The 25,042-nt window shown below is 40.1% G+C and overlaps 1 protein-coding gene across 1 annotated transcript in view; it reads left to right on the top strand.

Annotated features, from left to right (window-relative positions):
• The window catches only part of PEPD (peptidase D), a 222,121-nt gene that overhangs the window by 43,936 nt on the left and 153,143 nt on the right, over positions 1-25,042 (top strand). The window contains exons 6-7 of the mRNA XM_005289912.4: positions 447-508; positions 12,816-12,860. Of these exons, the coding sequence (XP_005289969.1) occupies positions 447-508; positions 12,816-12,860 (107 nt within the window). The remainder of the gene's footprint in view (positions 1-446; positions 509-12,815; positions 12,861-25,042) is intronic.

Raw genomic sequence — 25,042 nt, 5'->3', positions numbered from 1 at the left:
TTTTAGAAAAGAGAAGTTTAGGCCTGCTTTCCGAGGCAGCATGTGTCAACTGAGTTCCATCTGTCTCTTCAGTAAGAATAACTATTTATACATCTCTACCCTGATATAAAACGCGACCCGATATAACGCGGTAAAGCAGCGCTCCGGGGGGCGGGGCTGCGCGCTCCGGTGGATCAAAGCAAGTTCGATATAACGCGGTTTCGCCTATAACGCGGTAAGATTTTTTTGGCTCCCGAGGACAGCGTTATATCAAGGTAGAGGTGTATGTGTCTAAATGTGAGCATGTAACCTTGTTTTTACTTCTTACTGATTTTATGCAATCATTAAAATTATATTTACAAGTAAGCTTTGTAAAAGACCTTATGTAATGGGTTCTGTCAATTAATTTATTTTAAAATACTTGTCTTTAGCACACAATAATAGTTCTTTTCATCTTCCCCCTCAAGCGTGGTGTTAATACTGATAGTGGAAACATCTCCAGGGAAGCTTCATTTGAAGGAATCAGCCAGTAAGTGACTGTTGAGGTGGTTTTTATACATTAATTAAATTCTTGGATAAGTATTAATAAGGTTATACTGGTTTTATATTTCAAATTAAATCACCATGGTTTTTGCTCATGACAAATTATAAAATGTTAATACATAAGCAAGAGACTATATGAGCTACACTTTCATTGAAATCCAGAGATTTGATTTGCATTTCTAATGACTTAAGGGTATGTCTACACAGGAATTAGCCATCCATGGCTGGCCTTTGCCAGCCGATTCAGGCCCACGGGCCTTGGGTTATGGGGCTGTTTCATTGCTGGGTTGACTTCTGGGCTCGGGCTGGAGCCAGAGCTTTGGACCCTTGGGCTCCAGCCTGAGCCCAGAAGTCTACACAGCAATGAAACAGCCCTGCATCCCAAACCCTGTGAGCCTGAGTTGGCTGGCACAGGCGAGCCATGGGTGTCTAGTTCTTGTGTAGACAGATCCTTAATTTTCCATTTATTTGGTTGTTTGGAAATCTCTTTCAATCTGTGTTAGCAACAGCAAAAATATGTACATATGTTTCTTTTTAGATTACTTGTACATTAAAGAAAAAACACTTAAATTCCTTGGCAGTGAATATTTGAATTTTACAATATGTGAAAAACAAACTTAAAATAACTTATACTATCTGGCTACCATACTTTATCCTCTTATGTACAATACTTTGTCTGCTAAGGATTCTGGAAGGTCCACTCCTCTAAAAAGACACTATGTAATATTTCTGCATAGAAGTGACCTTTGAAGGGCAATTCATACACTTTGATTTAATTCCTTTTAAAAAAAAGTTTGCTGCCAGTGAAAAAGTGCTCCTAGATGCAATTGTGTGAAATGGTAGCTAACAAGGATAACAATTGCTTATTTCCTAGAGCAATCCTACATGAGATAGGCTTAGGCTTATGCTATAATATGAAGAAGATGGTCTGAATTTTGAATCAAAAGCAATAGTCTGCTATGAATTGTGATATCCTAAGATTTGATCATCATCCATTTGGCTGAAAAATGGGGAGCGGGGATGAACACTGTCTGGAAGTCTATTAAAATTAACGCTTTCTCAGAGATGATGAGTGGGTGGCCTTTTTATGATCCCTGACACTAAGTCAACCTGTTGTATTTCCCTCCATTCACCTTTCTGTCCACAGCAGATAACACTGTTACAGAGATGATAATACTGCATAGAATTTGCGGTTGTTGCCTGTAATTCTAGACCCTCATTTTGCCAGGTCACATGAGCACACTTTCTCTAGGGATAGCCTCTCCTCTGTGTCAGATAATGAGATTTGGAATCTGATTGCTTAATTACTTTTGTTCTCTTCTATAACCTGACTGGAAACTTAACCAGTCTGTCACAATTAAGGACACTGGAAAAATGGGCACCAAAAATTAAAGATTCTGTAGCTTTCAGGATCTTTCTGTGGAAAATAATGTAGAATATGACACTATTTTTGAGACTTCTGCTCTTTCAGTTGTTACACCAGTGTTCTATTCTCCTACTGCTTTCTTAGGCATCTTTGCCCCAGATTATCACAGTACAACCAAAAAAAAATAAGGTGGTGCTCTTCTTCTGTTCACTTCCTTGAAGTTTTAATCTGAAAACCTATTTGGAGTTCATGTTTATTTTAAATAACTTCTAGATCTTTTGTGTAGTAAACTTTAAAAAACTATAAATGTAACATACGTAATACAATACAAATATTTATTTGATGTGACCTATATTCCTTTATAGATTAATTCAAATAAATGTTATAGTAGCTGTGATGTAACATGGTGGTCCAAATTGGGTTGTGGCAGCTAAAGTTGGGAGAGAGTGATTTGATTTTTTTTTTCCCTTCCAAAACTCTTGAAACTTACACCAAAATAGACAGGAGGTGTGGAGTGAACTCTCTACTGACTGTTCCATACCTCATTTACTTTGAAAGCATTCAGCATGTAAAGATGCATCTATCTCACTTTTTTTTAGAAATATGTCACATTGGAAAAAAAAATACCAACAGTGCTTTAAAATCTCCAGTGTCTTCAACTGAGAAACAGCCAGCTAAAAGAGCCTTGTCTCTTCTGTTACATGCCTATAAATCTATAAAGTAACTGCACAATTTCTTAACCTTTGGTAGAATGGCTCTTTTATTGTTGAAGTACTCTAGACCTGAACTTCAGTATACTACTTTTTATAACTGTTTCTTCAGTCGGCTCACAAATTTCTGAAGAAAGCAATTACAGTGTAATTTTGGCCTTGTCTCGTTTTAATCCTATAGAAGTACCTTCCTGTTAGAACTGTTGGAAATTTTCCGATAGAACACTTTTCTATCAGAAAAGGCCAATTTGTTGAAAGTGAACAATTCATGGAAATTTCACTTTTGTTGACTCTTCAGATGAAAGTCACCAATTGGAAGCCTGTCTGCTTTCCTGCCAGTTCGCTTGCCTGACTCCTCAGCAGCCTGCCATGGTTCTGGGGCAGCTCCACCATGCAGACTGCCCCAGAACTCGGAACCCCAGAGCTTGCAGATTTCTGGACCAGCTGCAGCCTGGGGAACCAGCTAGTCTGGGAGCCTGGCAGATTTGGGGGTTCTCAGTATCTAGTTACCCAGCTCCTCAAAAGGAAGCCTGGAAACCCAGGGGACAATCAGTGTTTCTATGCTCCATGCTGCCGACCTGGAAGTCCTGGGACAGGCAACTAGGGTCTGTAGCTGCAGGGCAGTCCCACCATGTGACTGCTAGAGGGTCAAGGGATCCTAGGGTTTCCAGATTTCTGGGGCAGCTGGTTCCCTGAGCTGCCTGGTTCCTGCAACCTACTGAGTCACCTCTCCTGAGACTCAGGAAGCCCAGGGAATCCGCTGCCCTGGGAGCCTGGCAGCTCTGTCCAGTCTCCCAGTTCCAGAGCAGGGATCCTGGAAGGCCTGAGAGCCCCAACTCAGAGCGGGTTCCAGGGGTCCATAGTGCAAGGCAGTTGGCCCTGGAGTCTGGAAGCCTTGGGTTTCCTCGGCCCAGGGGATTTTCCGTGAGAGGGCTGCCCTAGAGCTGTAGATCCTGGAAGTCCAGGCAGCTGCTGACTGAAATTGATATGATTCTTGTCAATGTCACAGATGCCCACCACTGAATAGCATCCCTGAGTGAAACTGACAAGAATCATGCCCATTTCAGTCAGCAGCTGCTGGAGTCCTAGGGACTATATTTCATTTTGGAAACACTGTATGTCGGTATTTTAGAAACACACATTTTACAGATTTCCATTTTGTTGGAAATTTTGAAATCCAGTATATTTTAATTGCAAATTGGAACAAAAACAAACATTAAAATGCTGAAATTTCCCATTATAAGGAAATTCTGAGTTTTGACCAACTCCGCTTCCTGGGCATTAGGCCTGTAATAGTTTATAGCATTCAGCTTATACTATCATAACTCTCTTCCAAATTTGGTGATTTAGCAGAATATGTTCTTTAGCTTACCACTGCAGTTCTGTGTTAAATAGCTTCACAGGTATCTTCTGTAAACTTATTAAATCTATATGATGGTAGACCCAAATAAAGTGTGTTCAGCTCATTTGTTAACTATGTGAAAGGTAAAACGAGCATGGAGGGTTCTTTTAAGAAAACCTGCAGATATGACCTGCTGTCTTACTATACTATATACAAATCAATATATTAATTTAAAAAACACCCTAGATTTTAATCAGTTATATTTAAGATGTATTGTAGGTCATCAGATAATATAACAGGAGGTTCTAATTCCTTACCACACTATCTTTCTTGCTATACCAATAGAATTATTTGTAGATGCCAGTAGTCTTTTATAAATATATATCCTGTCCTAAAATAATAGTAATGTAAAAACTGAGGAAGAGGGGAGAAATCTGTTTTCCACACTCATTTCTCTTTTATCTTAACTCTCAAAACAGTGACTCCTTGAGAATTTCCCTAACACATTCTGTGTGCATCTTGTCTTGTTCCTTATTAACTCCATTTATTTGTTTATTTTGGCTGTATGAGCTAGATACACTAAATGCCTCATATGTTTTCTGTTTTCTCCATGACACATTTTATTTTATTATTTTTTTATATGTGCTCATGGTCAACACACATGGTGTTGGGTTTTTCGTCTGTTATACTTCAGAGTTAGGTTTACAAACTAAATCATTCTGTTTGGAAAGTTCACATATTCTTCACATAAAGCAAATGTCAGGGACAACATTTTTACCAATCCTCAAACTAGCTTCTGACAGTCTTGTTTTCTAAACTGCAAGTGTGTAAAAATACATGTCCACTTGCTTTTGCCTAGCTTGGGTGTGTAAATCCAACATTTACATATGTAAATGGGATATTGGGCATGCATTTGCTTGTACACAGGTTAGAAAACAATTTGCCCCAACCTTCCCCCCCCCCCCAATAAAATAAAGTTTGCTCATGCAGATAGTATACATGCAATCTTGTGAGCACAAAATTAAACTCCTTCCAATTTTAGCATTATGATGAAGTGTTACCAGATTTGCCCGTTATTTTGGGGTACGCTCATTTATAAGGGTTACTCTTCTGGGGAGGGGGTTTCTGTAATTCTATCAATGGATTGCTTGTGTCACTTGTGTTTTCATATGAAGCTCTACTTTTCCCTTCTGCAAGTTCCCTCCTAGTGGAGCTATTCTGCAGGACTTAGGTTCCACAGGGCTGGGTTCCTCCAGCCCCAAAATCAGATGAACGCACACGCGCGCACACACTCACAGAGCACGTCTGAGCGGACTGGGTCGGTCAGCACTCCCAAGCTGACCCCTTATATGTCCATGGACTCAGCAGGCTGAGTCAAGCAGCACTTCCAACCTGCCACCTTCCTATGCCATGGGCACTGAACCAGAATAGAATATGCCTGGGCCAAGCTGCACTTTCAAGCTGCCACCCTTATATGCCCCTGGACTCAGCAAGCTGAGTCGAGCAGCACTTCTAACCTGCCACCCTTCTATGCCGCAGGTTCAGCACGTCCCTATCCCCACTCTCATGTTACAGTTGTTCTGGTAGTAACCCACTTGATGAGCAAACCCCACAGGATTTTTGGGTGCTGCTGGGATCTTTAGCTTAGGTAAGAGGAGCGTTGCTCCAGAGCAAATAGGGAAGCATAAAACATAAGAGAGAGAGAGGGAAGCAACCAGCTTAACCATGAAGTTATTTATTACCAGGTAATAACCATACAAGGAGAGCCAAACAAACAAAACAGTTTCAATATTAAATCTAGCTTTAATTTGATTACAAATGTCAGGTTTAGAAAACTACACCTGATCACACAAGTCAGGGTTAGAAAGCTATACATAGAGTAGAAAGAAAAACACACCACTCCGTGAAGCTTGAACCGGGTGGGGTTCTCATGTGGTGGTGGTGGTGGTAGCTGTGGGTCCGGAGTGCTGGAGACAGGCAGGGCACCCAGCATGATCAGTCAGGAGATGAAGTCCCAGTGGAACTGAAGCAGATTTTGGATCCAGGCATCCGAACATTTTCTTGAGCGTGGGTAGGGCTTTTTTGTAGGGAAACAGTGGTTCAAGGGAGAACACTAGATTTGTTTATGGGTAAACTGATGGCTCAAGGGAGTATACCAAAGTTGATTTGTTTAGGCTAGATAATAGGAACTGATCATTCCTGGCTATGGGCGGTGTTCCTTTGAGGGAGCTCACAATGCAATTGGGCAGCTTCAGTATTTTGGATACCAATGAAGGATTTATTACTAGAATTGGTCTGATAACTACTGAGCTGGGTGTGTGCAGGAGTGAGTTCATTAACATCTGGAGCAGAAATCCCCCATCATGCAGTGCTTCCCTGCTTTTCTGGTCCCAGAGCTCAGTGTGATTCTTGCCTTGGAATCTCTGTTCTCCATTCTGTATGCTAAGGGAGATGCCTCCCTGTCCCATCTCCAATGCAAATGAGGCTAGTGGAGTTGCCTTAATCCTGTCACCCTTGTCTGGAGGGGTTTAGGTGTGTATCCCACTGCCTTTTCATTGCTTTTTGTAAGTCTTTCTTCTGATCGGTTTTGGTTCAAGCAGAGGCTGGGGGGTGGACCTTCGTGAGTCAAAGAGGCTGAATACTGCACCCTGGTTCCCCAAGAACACAGGGCTGACAAGTAACAGAAGGTCTCTTATGAATACTTTGTTTCTGTGAATAATGAAAATCTTGTTGCTATGCTAAGTTACTTCAGGTCTGCTCTAATCCAGAGGCCAAAATAAGCAAGCTTTCTACTAGAGCTGATCTTGTACTGTATGTTCTCCAAGGGTATGCCGACTCTGTACAATATGGGTGGAGTGATGTGTCTGAGATAGGAACTAGAGACCTCTCTCTATATGTATAATTTAACAAGTCTTAGACCTCAAGGCAATTCTTTTCAGGAATACCATGCACAGGCTGTTTTTGAAGCAATGGGATTTCTTATCTGTCTGAGGTAATGAAAGGTTGCTTTCTGCTGCAGTGTGTATAGCTGTGTGGAGTTGCTACTACCGAGTAGTGCTCTGGACACATTCCATTACTATATTGAAGTAGGAATCTACCCCATTTGGCACATGGCTTGTATCCTTTTACTCTTTGCATAGTGTCTGTCCTGAGGCACTCAAGGGGCCTAAATAATTGTTAATCACTGCCTTTCCTGCTTATGGTAATTACATCCCCTGTTTACTTCAATAGGATATCTGTACCTTTTCAGTAGAGACTTCTAGCTATTTAGCAGGCAGGTCTCGCTGTTTGAGAGCTCCGATAAGCTCATTCTTCTACAACCATTGGCACTAAGATACTCTTTTTTTGCTTCTGATAGATGTGAGTAATGCTTTTCAGACTCTCTCTTTTCCTCATTCCTCCCCTCCCACCAGCCCATATAGAAGATTATTCACTGATTTTTGATGAATATGCTGGAGATCTACTGCATCTTGCCTCTTGACAGATTTCATGCCATCAGCTCTTAACACTTGGCATTGTATCTTCTCAAGAGGCTGTCAGTTCTGTCATTACAAGTTGCTTAATTTCTTTGACCACAATAGACAGTCTTGCTATTAAGTGCTGCTAATTCTTCTACTAATTGAACTGTGGGAAAAATGAGCTTCCTAATGAAATCTGTTGTATTTGTAATCTCTTACAACTGCAAAAAATATTTCTGTGCATTACTTTGATTTCTTTTGTAATAAACCTAAAACACCTTTAATTTTTTACCCAAGTTCTTATTTCTCCAACTCCTTGCTTTATTAAAATGCTTGCCTGTATGTTTACATGAATTATGATGTCTTTAAATATGACTTGAGCTGGACTGTTTGACAGAACCTATACTCTCCCTCACATAAATAGTATGCAGTCTTTTTAGCTCTTGCTATTCATAGGTTATCTAGACTTTCGGGGCTATTTATAAAGATGTATATTATTTCCATATTCTTGATTGTCTCAATATTTTACAGACTTGGTGAAGATGAATTTGCTTTTCAGGACCCCTTCTTGTTTTACTTAGTTCAAGTTGTCTGTCTTCTCCTATGCTTGCTGTGCTCCGTGTTTTTTTGCTATGGATAATAGTAGAAATAATATCACTTCGTAAAGCAGTTGAATCTTGCTCTCTATTTTCAGGATATTCATCTGCTCCTGACAGAAGCTGCCTCTTACTTGCTCCAATAATGTTACTTCCTTGCCTCACTTTTTCAACCTTTGGAATGTCTCCTTGAACATTAATTATCTTAGCTATTTTATTAATTTCCCACTTCAGAGCAGTTACCTTGTCTCCATTATGATCCCTGGGTTATTTCTACCTTGGCCGAAAGGCCAACCTTAGATTGCTTTTGTCCTGCCACTGATGAGCAAGTTCACTTTTATGTATCTGCAGAAATGAGCCTCTAATAATGATTCACATTATTATTTCCTGTAGTATAGCCATCATTTGTTCTCCTGTTTAACTTCAGACTGTATATTTTGAAGAACTAAAAAGCAGTTGGTATGTTAGCTGCAACTTGTAAAAGTACAGAATTGTTTGTCTTTGTAAATATTTCTGTTCACTAATGAATACTCATGTGCAGTATTAATTGTTTACAGTAGGAGACTGCTTAGAAAACCTGGTTCCTTTTCATGCTTCTGAAACTTACTTGATTTTTGACCTTGGACAGGTAACATAGCTCTGCCTGTTTTCCCATCTGTAAAATAGGCACAGTGATTTACCTGCCTCACATGACTGTAATGAGACATAATGCTTGTAAAATGCTTTCTTACCTTGAGTATAAGCACTATAAAATAATATACCTTGCACATCAGATTATGTGCATACAAGCTACAGTATTGTGGTTTAACTTAAAAAGGCATTGAATTAATCTTTTTTACTTACAGGACGCATTGAAGTGTGATTTTTCAAAATTGTTTGATGTAAGAGATTCAGACATCTCCTTCAAAATTGTTGGAATGTTTGGTACTTTCAGAATATCACCTGTTGGTCTGACAGAGCAAGACTGACCTTTAGATTACTCTGCAAGGTTCCTCTCTCTGATGCAGGCCTAGTACATTTTGGGGAAGAGGGAGGGAGAGAGGGTCTTGTCTTTAATTGATACACTGACAAATGTAAGATTTCTATAGTTTTTATCATACATGCATGAAGAGTTTCTGATTAGCATGTTTTGTACACAGGAAAAGCATTTCCAGTGGCTGCTTATTCAGGATATGTAGACTGACTTTTTGGAAATGCATGAAATTGCCATGTTTATTAAAGAACTGGGCACAAAATTAATTCTCTTTGAACATGCAGTTAAATATAATATATTTTAGTTTTGTGTTGATTAATTGGGGATATTAACACGTTACAGATTGTATAGTCATAGCAAAATGTCAGTTTTCCTTCTCCCTCCAGTCCATGTCAGATTTTTTAAGTGTTGTCAATTTGCAAATTGCAGTGAGATTTAGAATTGGATTGGTTTATATGATCCTCTTAGCAGAAGGACAGCTGGGTGTTCATTTTTTAGAGTATAATTGTTTACTATCAAGCATAATCTAAATATTTTAGAAGAATAAACAGGAATATTTATGTAATACTTTATATAAAATAATTTTGCTTCTCTGCTATTTGTGCATCCATGTTAATGACTACATGTTCTTCCCCTTAGGCTTATAACTTAACCAGTAACCTTTACAATGTAGCTTGTTCAGCTCCCTTGTTGCTAATTAAAGTGAAGTATAATTTGAGTAATTAGTACAGGCGCCCTTGCAGTCATAAGTAGGGATAGCCTGCAGCCATATTGCTTGTGTTGTGAACCTGTCAGCATTCACAAAGGATTCAGCCAGGTCAATTCTTAGCTGATAGATTTCCAACAATGAACTGTGTAGAATAGATGGTGCTGTTCCCTATGATTGAGTCAATGCCCCACCATTGTGTTCTAATTTGCTATCCTGTACTTAGTGCTGCAGATACCACAATGATCTTTTTCTATGTCTGCGCTTAAAACGCTGCATCAGTGTTGTAGCACTTTAATGAAGATGCTCTACACCGACGGGAGAGAGGTCTCCCGTTGGCATAGTTAATCTGCTTCGCCAAGAGGTGATAGCTATATTGGTGGGATAAGCTCTCTTGCCGCCATAGTGCTGTCTACACGGGGCGGGGGAGGGGAACAAGTGGGGGCGGTTTGGTTGGTATAACTATGTTGCTCAGGGGTGTGGATTTTTCACATGCCTGAGTGACGTAGCTATACCGATATAGGTCTGTAGTGTAGACCGGACCTCAGATGAGAGAGAAAACTCAAGTCCTGACTGTGACCACTGGTCCCTTATTCATGCCATTCCTCTGTTATCTGGATTTCCCTACATGCCTGCTGACCGCAGCTGGTATTTAGGTGCCATATCTTAGGTGGGTGCCTCAACGTAGTGCTCTGGAATAGGTACTCTTCTCTACAAAGATAGTTATTTCAACAAATCTATTCAGTCACTGATCTGCCTCTGGCCTTTTTCTTCTCTCAGTCCTAAGTAGCTCTTCTGAAAGAGGTTTATCTTTCTTTTTGTTTCATTCAGTCCTTTGCACTTGGCTGCCTTTTTTGAGTTTGATCTCTTGTTTGGTTGGTTTGAGTAATTTTCGATCCCTGTATCTTTTATTAAAGTTACAAATTTAATAAGACAATCTCTGATTCACAGGAGAGACAGTATGTTGACTGACTAGATGTGTATTTTCATCTTTCCTCGGTGCTTGCCTTCCCTGTCCTTTATGGCCTCTTAACCTTTTCCCTCAGAAATTGTTTTTTTTTTTTTCCCTACTCATAATGCCATTGGCTGTTTTGTACTTGTCCATTAGAGAGACAAGGTGGGTGAGGTAATATTTTTTTATTGGACCAACTTCTGTTGGTGAGAGAGACAAGCTGGGGCCAGACCTGAAGAAGATCTCTGTGTAGCTCAAAAGTTTGTCTCTTTCATGAACAGAAATTGATCCAATAAAAGATATTATTTCACCCACCTTGTCTCTCTAATATCCTGGGACCAACATGGCTACAACGCTACACTTGTCTATGTAAGTTTAAATAGAGCTGTTAGTGCAACTTTCTGCCTTTTTACAATATCTCCTTTTGCTATTTTTCTTCGTTAGTCTGCTCTGAGTTTGCGTTTCATTTGTTGTGTTGATGTTGCTTATGTTATATGCAGCTTATATCCTTTCATGTCTTGTTTCCTTTAATCTCTCTTTAGGGGCATGGTGGAATACTCTTCAGCCGGAGATGGAATTCAATCTTTTGTTCATTGAACCTCATTATATTAACTTTATTTCTTGTTCATCAGTTTTTCTCTATGTAGATTTGTGTTTAACTGGCTCTTGCATCCTATGATTACATCTGTACAGAACTACTTTAACAGCAGTTATTGGGATAATGTTCAGATGTTGTTCTTGAAGAAAATAAAATGTTACTAGACTCTCTCATGTTTCCAAGTGACCAGTTGTTTTCCATAATGATGCAGAATGCTGAATTGTGGTTTTCGTGTTTGGGGGGGTGATCCACTGGTGTCTAAATGAAGACCCTTAATATTGAATACTGTGCAACATGTACTTGTATTTGTTGAAGTCTGTGATAAGTTGGCATTTTCTGTCTCATGCTCTTGAAGTAGGAGACAAAGCCACTGACTCTCCCATTTTTAGATTTTATAGGTTCATGAGCACATGTTGTAGAAATACTTTTGTTTATTGTATTCATAGATTGATAGGTTATTACTCTGCCATCTGAACCCCTAGACATTTAAATGTGACTTTGAATTAATCTCTTAAAAATTGGGTTTGTACCTTTTTTGGTGCCTTATGATATATAAAGAAGGCCTGAAAGGCACATACACACTTTTTAGTTTGTTTATTTATTTATTTATTTATTTATTTTTAAATACTTCAGAAGTGTGAGGGACCTCCAATCTGTCTTCCCTAACTTCACTGAAAGATCTATTGGAGTGGGACATCCTGGGGCATTTTCATTGTGAGCTCTCAAACTCTAATTGAAGAACTCATGGCACCGGATTGTCCTTTTAGTCAAAGTGTTTATTAGTCATTGAAATGAAGTGTTAACAACAAAAACAAAGTTTTGAACAACCTAACTAAAAATTTCTTCTCCCTGCTTAATGTCTCAACCTTCGCTCTATTGGCTCTTGTAATATGAAATGACAACAACTGCTCCAGTTATCAGTCTTTGACATAAATGTCTAACATAGGCAACAAAGGGAGCCCCTCCGTCCATGCTGTCTTGAGAGGTGGTTGTGGGGAGTTGGAACCTTCACATTCCCTTTATGCATCATAGAGAAGCAAAAAGAGGACACATCCTTTTTTATTTTTTCCTCTGTGCAGTTCACCTTTGACAAGTTTGTTTAATCTAAATATTATTTGATTTCCCCAGGATTTGAAACTGCTAAAGAACTTTAGGGATGAACATGAAATATTCACCATTTTAATTTTATTCAAGTATATTTGAGGGATAAAAATGGAAAATTATATTTTACCTATTTATAAAAAAAACTCACTCCTACATAGGGACAACTAGCATGTATGCCCTCTGAGCCTGATCTTGAAAATGCTTTAACTGGTTTAAATGTATACATATAATTAATCCCATGGACTTCAATGGGACTACTGACATGGGTAAAGATAAGCATATGCATTTGCAGGATTGGGAGCCTAAATACGTTTTTAAAAATTATGATGCAGTACATTATTTGATAACTAAAATTGTACTAGTTATCATGTGCTCAGATGAGACACTATATAAAATGCATTTTAGTGTTTAGAAAAATTCTGGCATCCACAATTCATAGTATTGCTAGTTTTTAATTCTGGTGTGTTGTTGTTTTTTTTTTTTGTTAGATTTAATGTGAACAATAAAATTCTTCATCCTGAAATTGCGGAATGGTAAGTAGTTTCTTTTCCTAAGCCCTTTTTTGTAACTTGTTTATTTTATTACTTCTCCCAGCAGAATCTGGTAAATTCCTTATTGGATGTTTTACAGTAGAAATTCCAACAGGAGCCTCTCCCTTTACTGTTTGACAGTTTTTTTACTCTTATGTTTCATGCTGGGAATGAAAATAACATGCAAAGATTCAGATTTTAGTTTGTTTTAAAAATCAACATTCTGTAACACCATAAGGAACAGAAAAGTTAAGTAACATTTAAAAGGAATAGGCAATATTACAATGAATACCAAAGGAAGTATTAATTTAAAACTTGATATAAGGGGTGCTATTTTATAAATGTTTTTACTTCCTTTAGGTTTTATTTTAATAGCATTAATTCTGATGAATTCTTTTGTTGTTCATATATATATATATATCCTATGTAATTCTAGATGAATTCCACAGTAATCTATTTATATATTAACACCAACCTAAGATAAACCAAATGATAAGGTGCCACAGAATATTAATGTTACTATTTCTTAATTTTTTACAATATTAGTTACAACACTTTGTAATATATGTAAGGTATATTAATATACTATTTTGTCTTAGAAAGCTTTTGCATTTTGGTACCCGCGATTCCTCCATTTTAACAGTATCATTAACATTGTCCTAACAACCATTTTATAACTAAGGTTTTGTGTTTTTTCATTTAGCAAATTAACTGAAGAGACAGCAGAGTGGATTTTTGCTAATTAAATTGTTTTTTAACTAAGCATTTTAAATGTATTATTCTGGATCTGAGAAAACAAAACCTTACTTATGATAGATAAGCTACTTGTTTTTCAGAACCTTTGAAAAATAAACAGGAAAAATACATACTGCATCCTAGTATTGCAGCTTGATATATTACAGGCTACTATACATTACTATTATTAATAACTTGTGTTAATAATAAACATTACTCTAGTATTAGTAATCTTCTGTACAGTAGTCCATGTACTGAAAAGAAGTGTAAAGTTGAAATTTGTCTTGAAGGCACCTGATCATTAACATATCAGAATAATGGAAGCTTAATAAGCCAGATTCTTTGTTCTGCTGCATATCTGTTTCACTACTTTGGTGGTGTAATAATGTCTTAAAAGAAAAAAAGGAACAAGTTTTAGATAAAATAAAGCTGATGGAGATGTGCAGGAGCTGAGTTCCTCTTCTGCAGTTCCTGCACAATTTAGGAGAGGGAAAGTCTCTTAGTGCAGAAACCTGTGCCGGCTGCATAAATGTTTAGATTATGGACTGTTATTACACACACACACACACACACACACACACACACACACACACACACACACACACACACACACACACACACACACACACACACACACACACACACACACACACACACACACACACACACACCATGAAGAAACTTGAATAATTTAGAGTTAAGGTTTCTGAATTAGGTGCTTGATCCTGCAAGGTGCTATGCTCTCTATGAAGTACATAGAACACATGGATAGTCACACTGACATCAATGGAGCTACTCAAATACTGAAAATTAAACATATACTTAAGTGCCTTGTCAGGATATAGACCCGTTCACTATGTTTATCACTAATAGTTATGGCCCAAGATATATGGATTAAGTTAAAGTTGAAAGAGTTTGTTATACATTTCAAGAAACTTTTTATAAGTTGTTGCTTTTAATTTTCCCCCTAATTTTTCTGGTATTTGCTACAATCCATCCCCTGATCCCCTTATCAAACTAGCATCTTGTTTAAAAAAAATTAAAAAGTTAAGTGTTGCCCCAGAGTGGAGTTGAATCCATGAGTACTATATGAACTAGCATTGTCCTAATCCCTGGTTTCGCATTGGTATATTGATCTGGGGTTGAACATGGAGATTGAGGTAGTAACTGTTATACCCAGATTAGAGCAAACTGACTGGCTCCCATTATGCTAGTGTGACAGATATTGCAATCCCCTGTAATATTGTTGGGGACCATATTTTATTAATTTTATGTATCATAGTGGGCCAAGGATTATATGCAATTCCAGAGGGGAGGGTTACCACAACTCTTCCAGGAGCCCAAAATAGTAGGGGGTGAATCACTTAGGTTGCGAACATCTCCATAGAGATACCACCCCCTGAGGAGGCTTGCATATACTGGTTCAAACTGGGTTTTCCAGAGACCAACAGACCAAAAGAGAGCTTTTGATATAAAAAGGCTGGGTTTAAATTTTCTCCTCCAGAAAATGGACAGGACCTTCAGTCAAAGGGGGGCCCCAACCTTGTGGAAGAGTTGGAAAGACTTTGGCCCACTAGGACCCCATAAAACTGATGGATGACTCCTTTAAATATACCAGATGTGTTTAAATCTGTTTATTGTTTTTATTATGTTTCATCTGTAATGTTTTTTCCTTAAGAATAAATGTGCTTGTTTAGAAAGAGCTGTATGGTCATTTGTAAATACTGGCAATACACTGTTCATAGCCCTCTAAGAGAGAGCCTTTAGCCAGATGGATTTAATGGGGATATCACAGTGTAAACTGTGCAGATTTAAGGACTCAGAAGGACAATGAGCAGGTGATTTCAGGCGACCTGACTGGGCATTCCCGGAGTGGGCAACAGAGGAAAGGATACAAGTGCAGTTTCTCTGAAACTTTGACAGCTAGCACTTCAAAACACAAATGTCACAGACTGTTTGCATGTGAGGCAGTCAGGGTTGGTAACACAGTACTGCAGTATTCCTTATATGAAGCAAGATTACTTAAAGCATTTTGAATGGGTACTTAGATAAGTCTACTATTAAACTCCTTTTCCATTTTCTTGTCCATACAAATCTTGAGATTCAAAGATAATTTATGGGGCGAGAGAATTCATTTAGCAGTTCAGATACCCTTGACAGGTACTCCGTTAGCATGACTGGAAGTTTAGAATAGAGTTGCTGAATATGTTTAGATAATGCTATGTTTTACATGTGGTTACTTTCTATTGCATAAATTTTCTGATCCAGATGTCCTTTTAAATAATGCTCCACCAGTGATTTGTTCATCTTAATGGGTGCAAAATTATGGAGGTGCTCTTGTAGCTCCTTAGTTAAAGTTGCATTGTGATTTCCACTTCGAGCAGAGGCTAAATCCTTCAAAAATATATATGTCTTGCAGAAGCATTCAAAGTATCTCTGTTGCAACAAGTTTGAGATCCTTGGATTTGGGGCATTGCACATGGGAGAGGAGGAAATCACTTAAAGGAGCCTTCTAAAAATGGCCACCTTTGGACATTTACAGGAAGGAGTCTCATGATTCTATGGGTCCCTGTCACTAAAGAATGCCAACAGGTGGCTGTCTGAAAAATTGGTACCCCCCTTCTGAGACTCCCAACTCAACAGCATCACATTTTTTAAAAGAACATCATTGCAATAGTATAAATCAAAGGGTATTTATTTTCCACCATGGATGGTACTGGAATTTTTTGTTGGGAACTTCCAGTCCCTTATGCTATATTATGATACTCCAAAAACAGCATTTAGGGGTCCTGTGATATGATCCACTGCCTACAGAGGGTCAAATACAGAAAGGAAGGAAGAGTGAGCAGATAAATGATGGGCCTCAGGGACTGAAATTAAATGGTTGATGCTGGGAGAGCAGCTGATGATAGCCATCTGTGCTTCCATTCAGGCGTCCATGAAAGTAATGCTCCCTTAACACCACTGCCCCAGTGTGACCCACTCCCTTGCAGAGTCCTGTTCTGGCAGAGATGAGAAGCAGGACTCTCTGCAACCAAGAACATGATCTTTGAGTAACCTGACAAGCTGGCTTAGCAGCAGAGATCAGGGCTACATTTCTGACCTCCCTGCAGGAGGTACTCTCTCACTTTACTCGCCTGCTTCTTCTGACTATTTGTTACAAGTAAGAGGCAAGAAAAGGGGGACATATCTAGTTGCAGGTGGATTGAGTGGAGCTACAAACTCTACTCCTGAGCCAGCTTGTCCGTCTGATGAAGACCCTGCTCTGGGTTGCAGGGGATACTGTGCTGAAGGAAATCAGCTTTCACTGTCACCAAGCTTAGCCTTATCAGTGAGTTCTCAGGATACTGGAGAAATAGGACAGCGGCACTCTGGAGGGCTTCAAGTAGTGTCTGGGCATATCCCAGACCCCTTCATCTCAGGGCCTCCATCCCACCCAGATACTCTATGTTCCCTTGTATCTCTGCTCACCTTCCCTGTTTTGGGAATTAGTATTTATCCCTTAGGGAAGTTAAGGGATAGAGGGACTTGAGGCTACAGTATGTGCAGGTGGGAGAGTCAAGGTGGATGGGGGATGTGAGGTAGAAGTGTAGGGGAGGAAATCAGAAGGAAAGTATGAATTGAATTTGAAGAGGTTGGTGGAACTAGCAGTGGTGCAGAAAGAATCTCCTTCCTATATTGTACTTGTATGCTAGAGAAGAACTCTGGGCCTCGTTCTTTCCCAATTTAAAAAATAGCACTTGGTATGCTTTCTCGGGGCACATAGCTCTTCAGAAAATGACAGCTACAGCAGAAGAATTCAGGTTTTCTGTTCATGTGTAATTGAGAGGAATTTGTAAAGGTTGATGTGTTCTTCATAACTTGGAAGTGTCAAGCAAGTGTTTTTTTGGGGGGGTAAGGAGCCTAGGTGTTTGGGTGATATGGCATATGCACTAAGACTGCCTTAATTAATGGCTTCCTTGGCTTTTTCAGTTTGTACCTAAGCAACATTAGCTGAAAAGCAATACATTTTTGAAGTGAGGAATATATATATATATATATATTTTTAGAATATCAAATAGTTTGGATCATTTGTATACTACATTTCATGACCGGGGATGCACAAAAAGTCTTCTCTTTAAAGTTGAATTGATTAATTTGAGAAGTATTTTCCATTGACACATTTATTCTTTCACATTTTAGCAAAAGCTATAGCATTTTGTTTTCCATTATATTTGTTGGCGAAATCCCATTTTGTCATAATTGGCAACTAAAGATTAAATGATTGAGCCTTCTGAAGCAACAATAAATGTGAACTAGAGTCTCCCACTGTCCTCTAACACCCTGCTGGGACAAAGGTTCAGTAATGACAAGAGTGTATGATAAATTATGGGTCTGATGTCCCCCACATTCTATAAGCCTCTGTTTTCAAAGTTTTCTAATTAAACTGCTTTATCATGCAGTTTAAAAGATGAAACATATAAAAAGAACTTGACCTGAAAACTGAATTTTTTTGCAGTTATTGCAGAAGTTTTTTGTTTTAGATTATTTACATATCCAATACAATTTAAAACATACATTTAAGTGCTTTATTTAAAAGGTCAGTTAAAAATATAAAACACGTGCTGGATATGTAGTATACTTTAAATATTCAAGTCACCCGCCCCCGCTCCTCCCCCCCGGGAAAAACACAACACAGACACTGAACCAGTTTGACTTCGTATGTCAGTCAGAATGAAGTTTTCCTACAATTGCACAATGGGCTATTGTCAGTCTATAGTCCCAGTGTCTGTCTACCATAATGCTGATCTCCACATCAGTCATTTTATTGAAATAGAAATAAAGTAATTGCAATGAAAAGTTGTCACTGGATAAATGTGTCCCAGTTGGAACATGACTAAAAGCCATCCTTTTGCCTTGGCATTTATCTGACAGAAGCAGCTCATTACTCATAGTCACTGTTCTATTTCATTGCTTTTGCTTCTTTAATTGAATAGAATCAAGTACTAAAATACCAATTGTTATATAACGTTTTCAATAATTTTGGCATTTTAATAACATGTAGTATATCTTAGAGGGGTTATCTGAACAGTGGGGGAGAAGCATTTAGCAGTGTCTGAACATTGTTTATATATGCTGTATTTCACTAGCAACTTTAGGAATGATGAACTTGAGTGTTTATGGTCAGTTTCATGTCTTCTGTGCTTTCTGTATATTTTGAGGGACAGCTGCAACTTTTTTTCTTTTGTTTGAGTGGATCCTGCTACAAATGAGAAAATTGCTATGTAGCTAACTTTGTCACGTTTTAAAACTGGGCAGGAGTTTTGTGAGTGCATTTATATGTATATTTCATGTTTTCATTATTTCTGTAGAAAACGTGTAATACTTTGATCAGTCAGTGCTTGATCTGTAAAGTTCTGCTTAAGATCTCAAAGATCATTTTGGTGTTCATTATACAACTTTCTCTTTCAAGCATGTATAACTTGTCCATTTAAAATCTTTGGGTAACCAACAATACAATTTATTTTTAGATAATTTACCAATAAGGCAAGTGAGCATAGGAAATCCTGTAATTTTTAGCACTTTTACACCATAGGCATATAGTTTAAGGATAGGTTCAGGATGTGCAGAAGTGAATTAGCAATCAGGGAATGGGTATGAATCATAGGATTTTGGAATTACAGGATGTAGGCAATACAGAGCCTTTGTTGAAAGAAAGAAAGAAAGAAAGAAAGCGACTAAGAAAATGCAGAAGGAGATTGTTTAATAATATTCAGTTACTGTTTTTGTGAAAACAGTAAAGGGATTACTTTGTTTGATAGTTTAAAACAGATAGTAGATCAGATTCTTCTTCGAGTGCTTCCTCATGTCAATTCTATTCTAGGTGTGTGCATGCCCACATGCACAATCGTTGAAGATTTTTGCCCAGTGGTATCCGTAGGGTTGGCTGTGGCACCCCGTTGAGTGTTGCATTCATGCCCTGGTATATTAAGCGCCACTGGCCCTATGCCCTCTCAGTTCCTTCTTATCACACATGACAGTTGGTGGGAGTGCCTTGTCTTGCATTGCAAGAGTGTTAGTGGTTCTTTACAACCCATTGTCTATCTTCTTTATATATCGTTTGTAGGTACTTAGTTAGCCATTGTGTTAAGTGTTAGGTTTGTTTGGTAGTTAGAGTCACGGCTGGGACTTCACCCTGGAGCTGGGCACGCCCCATTCCCCCAGCTTCAAACCATGATCATTATGCAACAGGGCTCTTCTCCAAGCTCACAGACGCAAGGCTCCATGGCCTTAAAGACTCCCGTGCCACCCTCCATTCCTTGGGCCTTCATACCCCTGAGCTGTTCTGTCTTCCGCCTCCCCAGTTTAGGTCCTGGGGGCCTCTCTAGCTGAGTACCTACAGGAAAAAGGACAGACTAGGAGTTGACACCGGTCGTCTTCCCATTCATCTGCTCAACCTGGCACTTCCAGTAACCAAGGAAGCCAGAAACAGGCATTTTGAGAGTACGCTCGAGGACGGCGCTGTCCTATCCCAGTATCTACCGTCCTACACTTTCCTCAACCACCTGTGCCCCTTCCAGTCGGCCTGGTCATGGCTGACCTTGGACCATTGGGTGCTCAACATAATATCTTCAGGTTACACTCTGCAGTTCGTGGCTGACCCTCCCTCCCATCTTCCTTCCCTGTCACTTTTCAGGGACCCTTCTTACAAGAACCTTCTGCACCTGGGGGCAAAGGAGAAGATCCCTCAAGACATGAAAGGGAAAGGTTTCTACTCCTACTTTCTACTCCCAAAAGCAAAAGGGGGCCTCAGACCCATTCTGGACCTGTGTCCCCTCAACAAGTATCTCAAGAAGTTGAAGTTTCACATGGTCTCCCTGGCCTCCATCATCCGCTCCCTGGATCTGGGAGACTGGTATGCCGCCCTCGACCTGAAGGACGCATATTTCCATATTTTCCCAAGACACAGACGCTTCCTCCATTTTTGTTTGGCCAGTGCCATTTCCAGTTCACTGTGCTGCCCTTCGGTCTCTTGTCAGCCCTGAGAGTGTTCACAGAGTGCATAAAGCCAGTGGCCGCTTACCTGAGGCATTGAGGTGTTCAAATTTACCCATACCTCAACGACTGGCTAATAAATGGTTGGTACCGGGATCGGGTGTGTCGTCGTCTTGATCTGGTTTGCTCCACCTGCCACAACCTGGGGCTGTTAATAAATGAGAAAAAGTCAACCTTAGTTCCAGCGCAGTACATAGAGTTCATTGGAGTGGTCTTTGTTTCTACTCAGGCTAGAGCCTTCCTCTCCGAGGCCTGGTTACGAGCCATGGCGGACCTGATCTCGTACATTTTAAGTCCACTCTCTCACCACCGCTCACACTTGTCTGCGGTTGTTGGTTCACATGGCAGCCTGCACTTATGTGCTCTGGCTCATGCAGCTCCACCTCAGGCTCCTGAAGGCGTGGCTAGCATCAGTCTACATCCCCAATAGAGAGATCATGGACCATGTAGTCAGGGTCCCGGACCATGTACTGTTATCACTCGCACAGTGGCAGAATCTTCCATCGGTGTTGAAGGGAATTCCCTTCATGGCTCCATCCCCATCGGTGACCCACATCTTTGATGCCTTGGACCTGGGGTGGGGAGCATACCTGGGTGATCTCAGCATGCAAGGTCATTGGTCTAGTCACGATCGCTCCTTACACATTAATGTCAGGGAGCTCAGAGCAGTTCACTTGGCCTGCCAAGCCTTCCTACCTCACATAAAAAGCAGGGTGGTTCAGGTCCTGACGGACAGTACAGCAGCTATATTCTATATCAACAAGCAAGGTGGAGCCAGATCATCTGCCCTTTTGCCAAGAAGCCCTTGGGCTTTGGGGCTTCTGTGTGCAACACAACATCCATGTCATAGCCGCACACCTCCCCAGGGCCAGGAACACTTTGGCAGATCGCCTCAGCAGGACCTTCTTGTCTCACCATGAGTGGTCCCTCCATCCAGAAGTGTTTAGCCTTGTCTTCCAGAGATGGGGGACTCCCCGGGAGGATCTGTTCACATCGAGGCAGAACAGGAAGTGCCATGTTTTCTGCTTGATTTAGGGATTGACAGAGGCTCACTGTCAGATGCTTTTCTGCTCCTGTGGTTGGGGGCTCTGATGTACGTCTTCCCTCCAGTGCTGTTAATTCAGAGTCCTCATGAAGATCAAGCAGGACAGGGCGAAGATGATCCTCATAGCACTGGCTCATCCACACTAGCACTGGTTCGGCACGCTGCTAGACCTCTTAGTGGCTCCTCCGTTCCAGCTACTGCTCCAGCTGGACCTGCATGGTCCCAAAACCATGGTAGTCTTCTGCATCCGAACCTGACGGTGCTACACCTGGCAGCTTGGATGCTGCATGGTTAAATGCGGAGGAGCAGGAGTGCTCAGCTGGTGTCCAACAGGTCCTGTTGGGCAGCAGAAAAAGCCCTCCACCAGAGTAACTTACCTGGCCAAATGGAAGCGGTTTGCTTGTTGGTCCTCAGATAAAGGCATTCGGCCCAAGCAGGCCTCGCTGCAATTAATCCTGGACTACCTTCTGCATCTCAAGCTCCACAGCCTGTCCTTTTCATCTGTTAAGGTCCACTTCGCCACTACCTCAGCTTTCCATTCACCACTCGAGGGTAGGTTGATTTTTGCTCAGTACATGACTGCTAGGTTCCTCAAGGGCCTCGAGCGCCTCTACATGCAAGTCAGGGACCCCGTCCCTCTGTGGGACCTGAATCTTGTGCTGTCACAGCTTACGGGACCCTCCCTTTGAGCCTCTGGCTTCCTGTTCTCTCCTTCTCCTTTCCTGTAAGGTCACGTTCTTGGTTTCAATAACATCTCTGAGTCTCTGAGATTAGGGTGCTTACCTCGGAACGGTCTTTTACAAAGACAAGGTCTAGCTGTGACCACACCCAGCTTTCTTGCTTAAGGTGATCTCACAGTTTCATACAGGCCAGAACATTTACTTACCTGTATTTTTTCCAAAGCCGCATAATTGAAGGAGGAGCATAGGTTGCATTTCCTAGACATCAGGAGGGTGCTAACCTTCTACATTGAAAGAACCAAGCCATTCTGCAAGTCAACGCAATTGTTTCTCATGGTGGCCAACAGGATAGAAGGTCATCCAGTGTCTGCTCAAAGAATTTCTTCTTGGATCACTACCTGTATTCGCTGCTGCTACAATCAGGCAAAGGTGCCCCCTCCAGCATTTGTAACGGCCCAGTCAACCAGAGCGTAAGCCTCGGGCAGCTTTCCTACCCCAAGAGCCTATCCAGGACATCTGTAGGGCAGCCACCTGATCGTCCGTCCACACATTCATGTCCCATTACACACTTACCCAGCAGGCCTACTTCAGTAGATCAGTGCTGCAAGCCGCAAAACCTTGAATTCTGAGCTCACTAATGAGGATACTGCTTGTGAGTCACCTAGAATGAGCAAGCACTAAAAGAAGAAAAAATGGTTACCTACCTTTTCGTAATTGTTGTTCTTCGAGATGTGTTCTCATGTCCATTCCATTATCTGCCCTCCTGACCCTTCTGTCGGAGTTGCCGGCAAGGAGGAACTGAGAGGGCGTAGGACCAGCAGTGCCTAATATACCAGCACATGACTGCAGCACTCAAGGGGCACCACAGCCCACCCTATGGATACCACTAAGGCAAAAATCTCCAATAACTATGCACGGCGCTTACACACCTAGAATGGAATGAACATGAGCAACACATCTTGAAGAACAACTGTATATTCTGCAGTTGCATTAGCTTGAGCCAGTAAACAATTTTTTTCCATTCAAATATTAATGAAAGTATGCATATTTGGCCACAAGCTATTTTTAATAGGATGCTTAAGTCCATATTAATACACAAATACAGTATTTTCTTCTCCTTACTAGGGAGAATTATCTTAAAGCATAAATATTCATTATTGAAAATAGTAGGACTTTCACCATTTGGCTTTGTCTTGCAATGTGAAACTCACTGCTCTTTACAGAAATCCAGAGAAACTGGACTTCGTGCAGGGAAATGATGAGGGGCTTGGAGGAAGAGACAGGGATATCCTGCATCCAAAGCCCACAGAGCAGGCTGAAGCCCCTCCATGGTTGCTACCCTAATCTGCTGGCTGGAATATAGTCAGCTGTCTTTCTGCACTCTGTACCTGGAGATTTTGACCCATGTAATCATAAATTCAATAGCCCAACAACCCCATCCGAGGAAGTCTTCTCGGGTCTGATACAGATCACCACTACCACCACCATCACTGTGGCTTGGAGTGCAGAACCTAACAAGAACTTGTGTAGCAACACTTCACTTGTGTAGTGCAGAGGGCCTTGTGATGGCCCTTCAAGTGAACGGATATTTCCTATAGAGTTGCAGTGTTTAAATACCTAGAAACAAGGGTGGTAAATGCTACAGAAATACCTATAAATAAAACTAATACTAAATTAGGATCTCCTTTATGCAAAAGACAACATAAAAGTTATTGTGTAAAGCAGAACACAAAGTTTTAGATAAATGTCTTGACAATAAAGCTTTGTGATCTATTGAGGTAGAGTGGGTTTTAGTCCATACCGTTTGCATATGCAGTTGAGCAGTTAGTAATTTGTCAGGAGCTGATCTCAGTAGGGATTAGACATTAAACTATGAAATAAACTATTTGTGAGGCACCTAAAGATTACATATACTGTATATTGAAAGCAATAAAAAGGCAGATCAAACAGGTCTTAAATTGTCCTACTAGCTGCTATTCCATGTGTCTTCTCCAAAATAGAGCAATTTATCTCCTTACCTGTGGCTGGAATGGGAGAATCTTATACCATTTTGAATTCTTCTCTGGTTTTTCATCTATTCTAAAACACGATTTTTGAATGGTTTATTCCAGTGGTAAAATTCTCATTGTGCTTAATAATTATTTTGTGTTATTTCCTAAGTTGTGAAGAAAAATCTAACCTATTTCCCCTTTTCCATGTTTCTGTTTATAACAGAATTTCAGTCTGTATCAGCAGTTTTATGGAAAGTGCCTTCATTGTCACCAGTAAATATTATTTTTGAATGAAATGCACTATGTCCTGCCATCTCAAATAATTCTTCACTTGCAGTCAAGTCTATGGAGAACTTCTCCTGTCACACACACATTGTTGGATGAATAAACAATTTCTGAATTTCATTAAAGCAAACCATGGGAACACAAATATTTAGGCTTGGCAGAATTATTATTATTTTTTAAATAATTTTGACAGATAAGACTATAATCTTTAAACATTTTTATCGACTTAAATTTTCACAGTTTTGGATAATTATTGGGGGGCAGGCAAGTATTTAATGACAGCAGACATTAAGATTTAAAAAGTTAAAGCTTTATAACTCTTAAAACAGATATTGTCAACATATAAAATACACAAATTAAATATTCTTAAATCAATAAATCATACCTATTTTGAAATATATTTTCGTTAGTTTG

Source organism: Chrysemys picta, chromosome 14 (assembly GCF_011386835.1).
Source record: "Chrysemys picta bellii isolate R12L10 chromosome 14, ASM1138683v2, whole genome shotgun sequence".
Taxonomy (NCBI): Eukaryota; Metazoa; Chordata; order Testudines; family Emydidae; genus Chrysemys; species Chrysemys picta.
The sequence above is the reverse complement of the archived record's forward strand: the minus strand, read 5'-3'. Positions and strand labels throughout refer to the sequence as shown.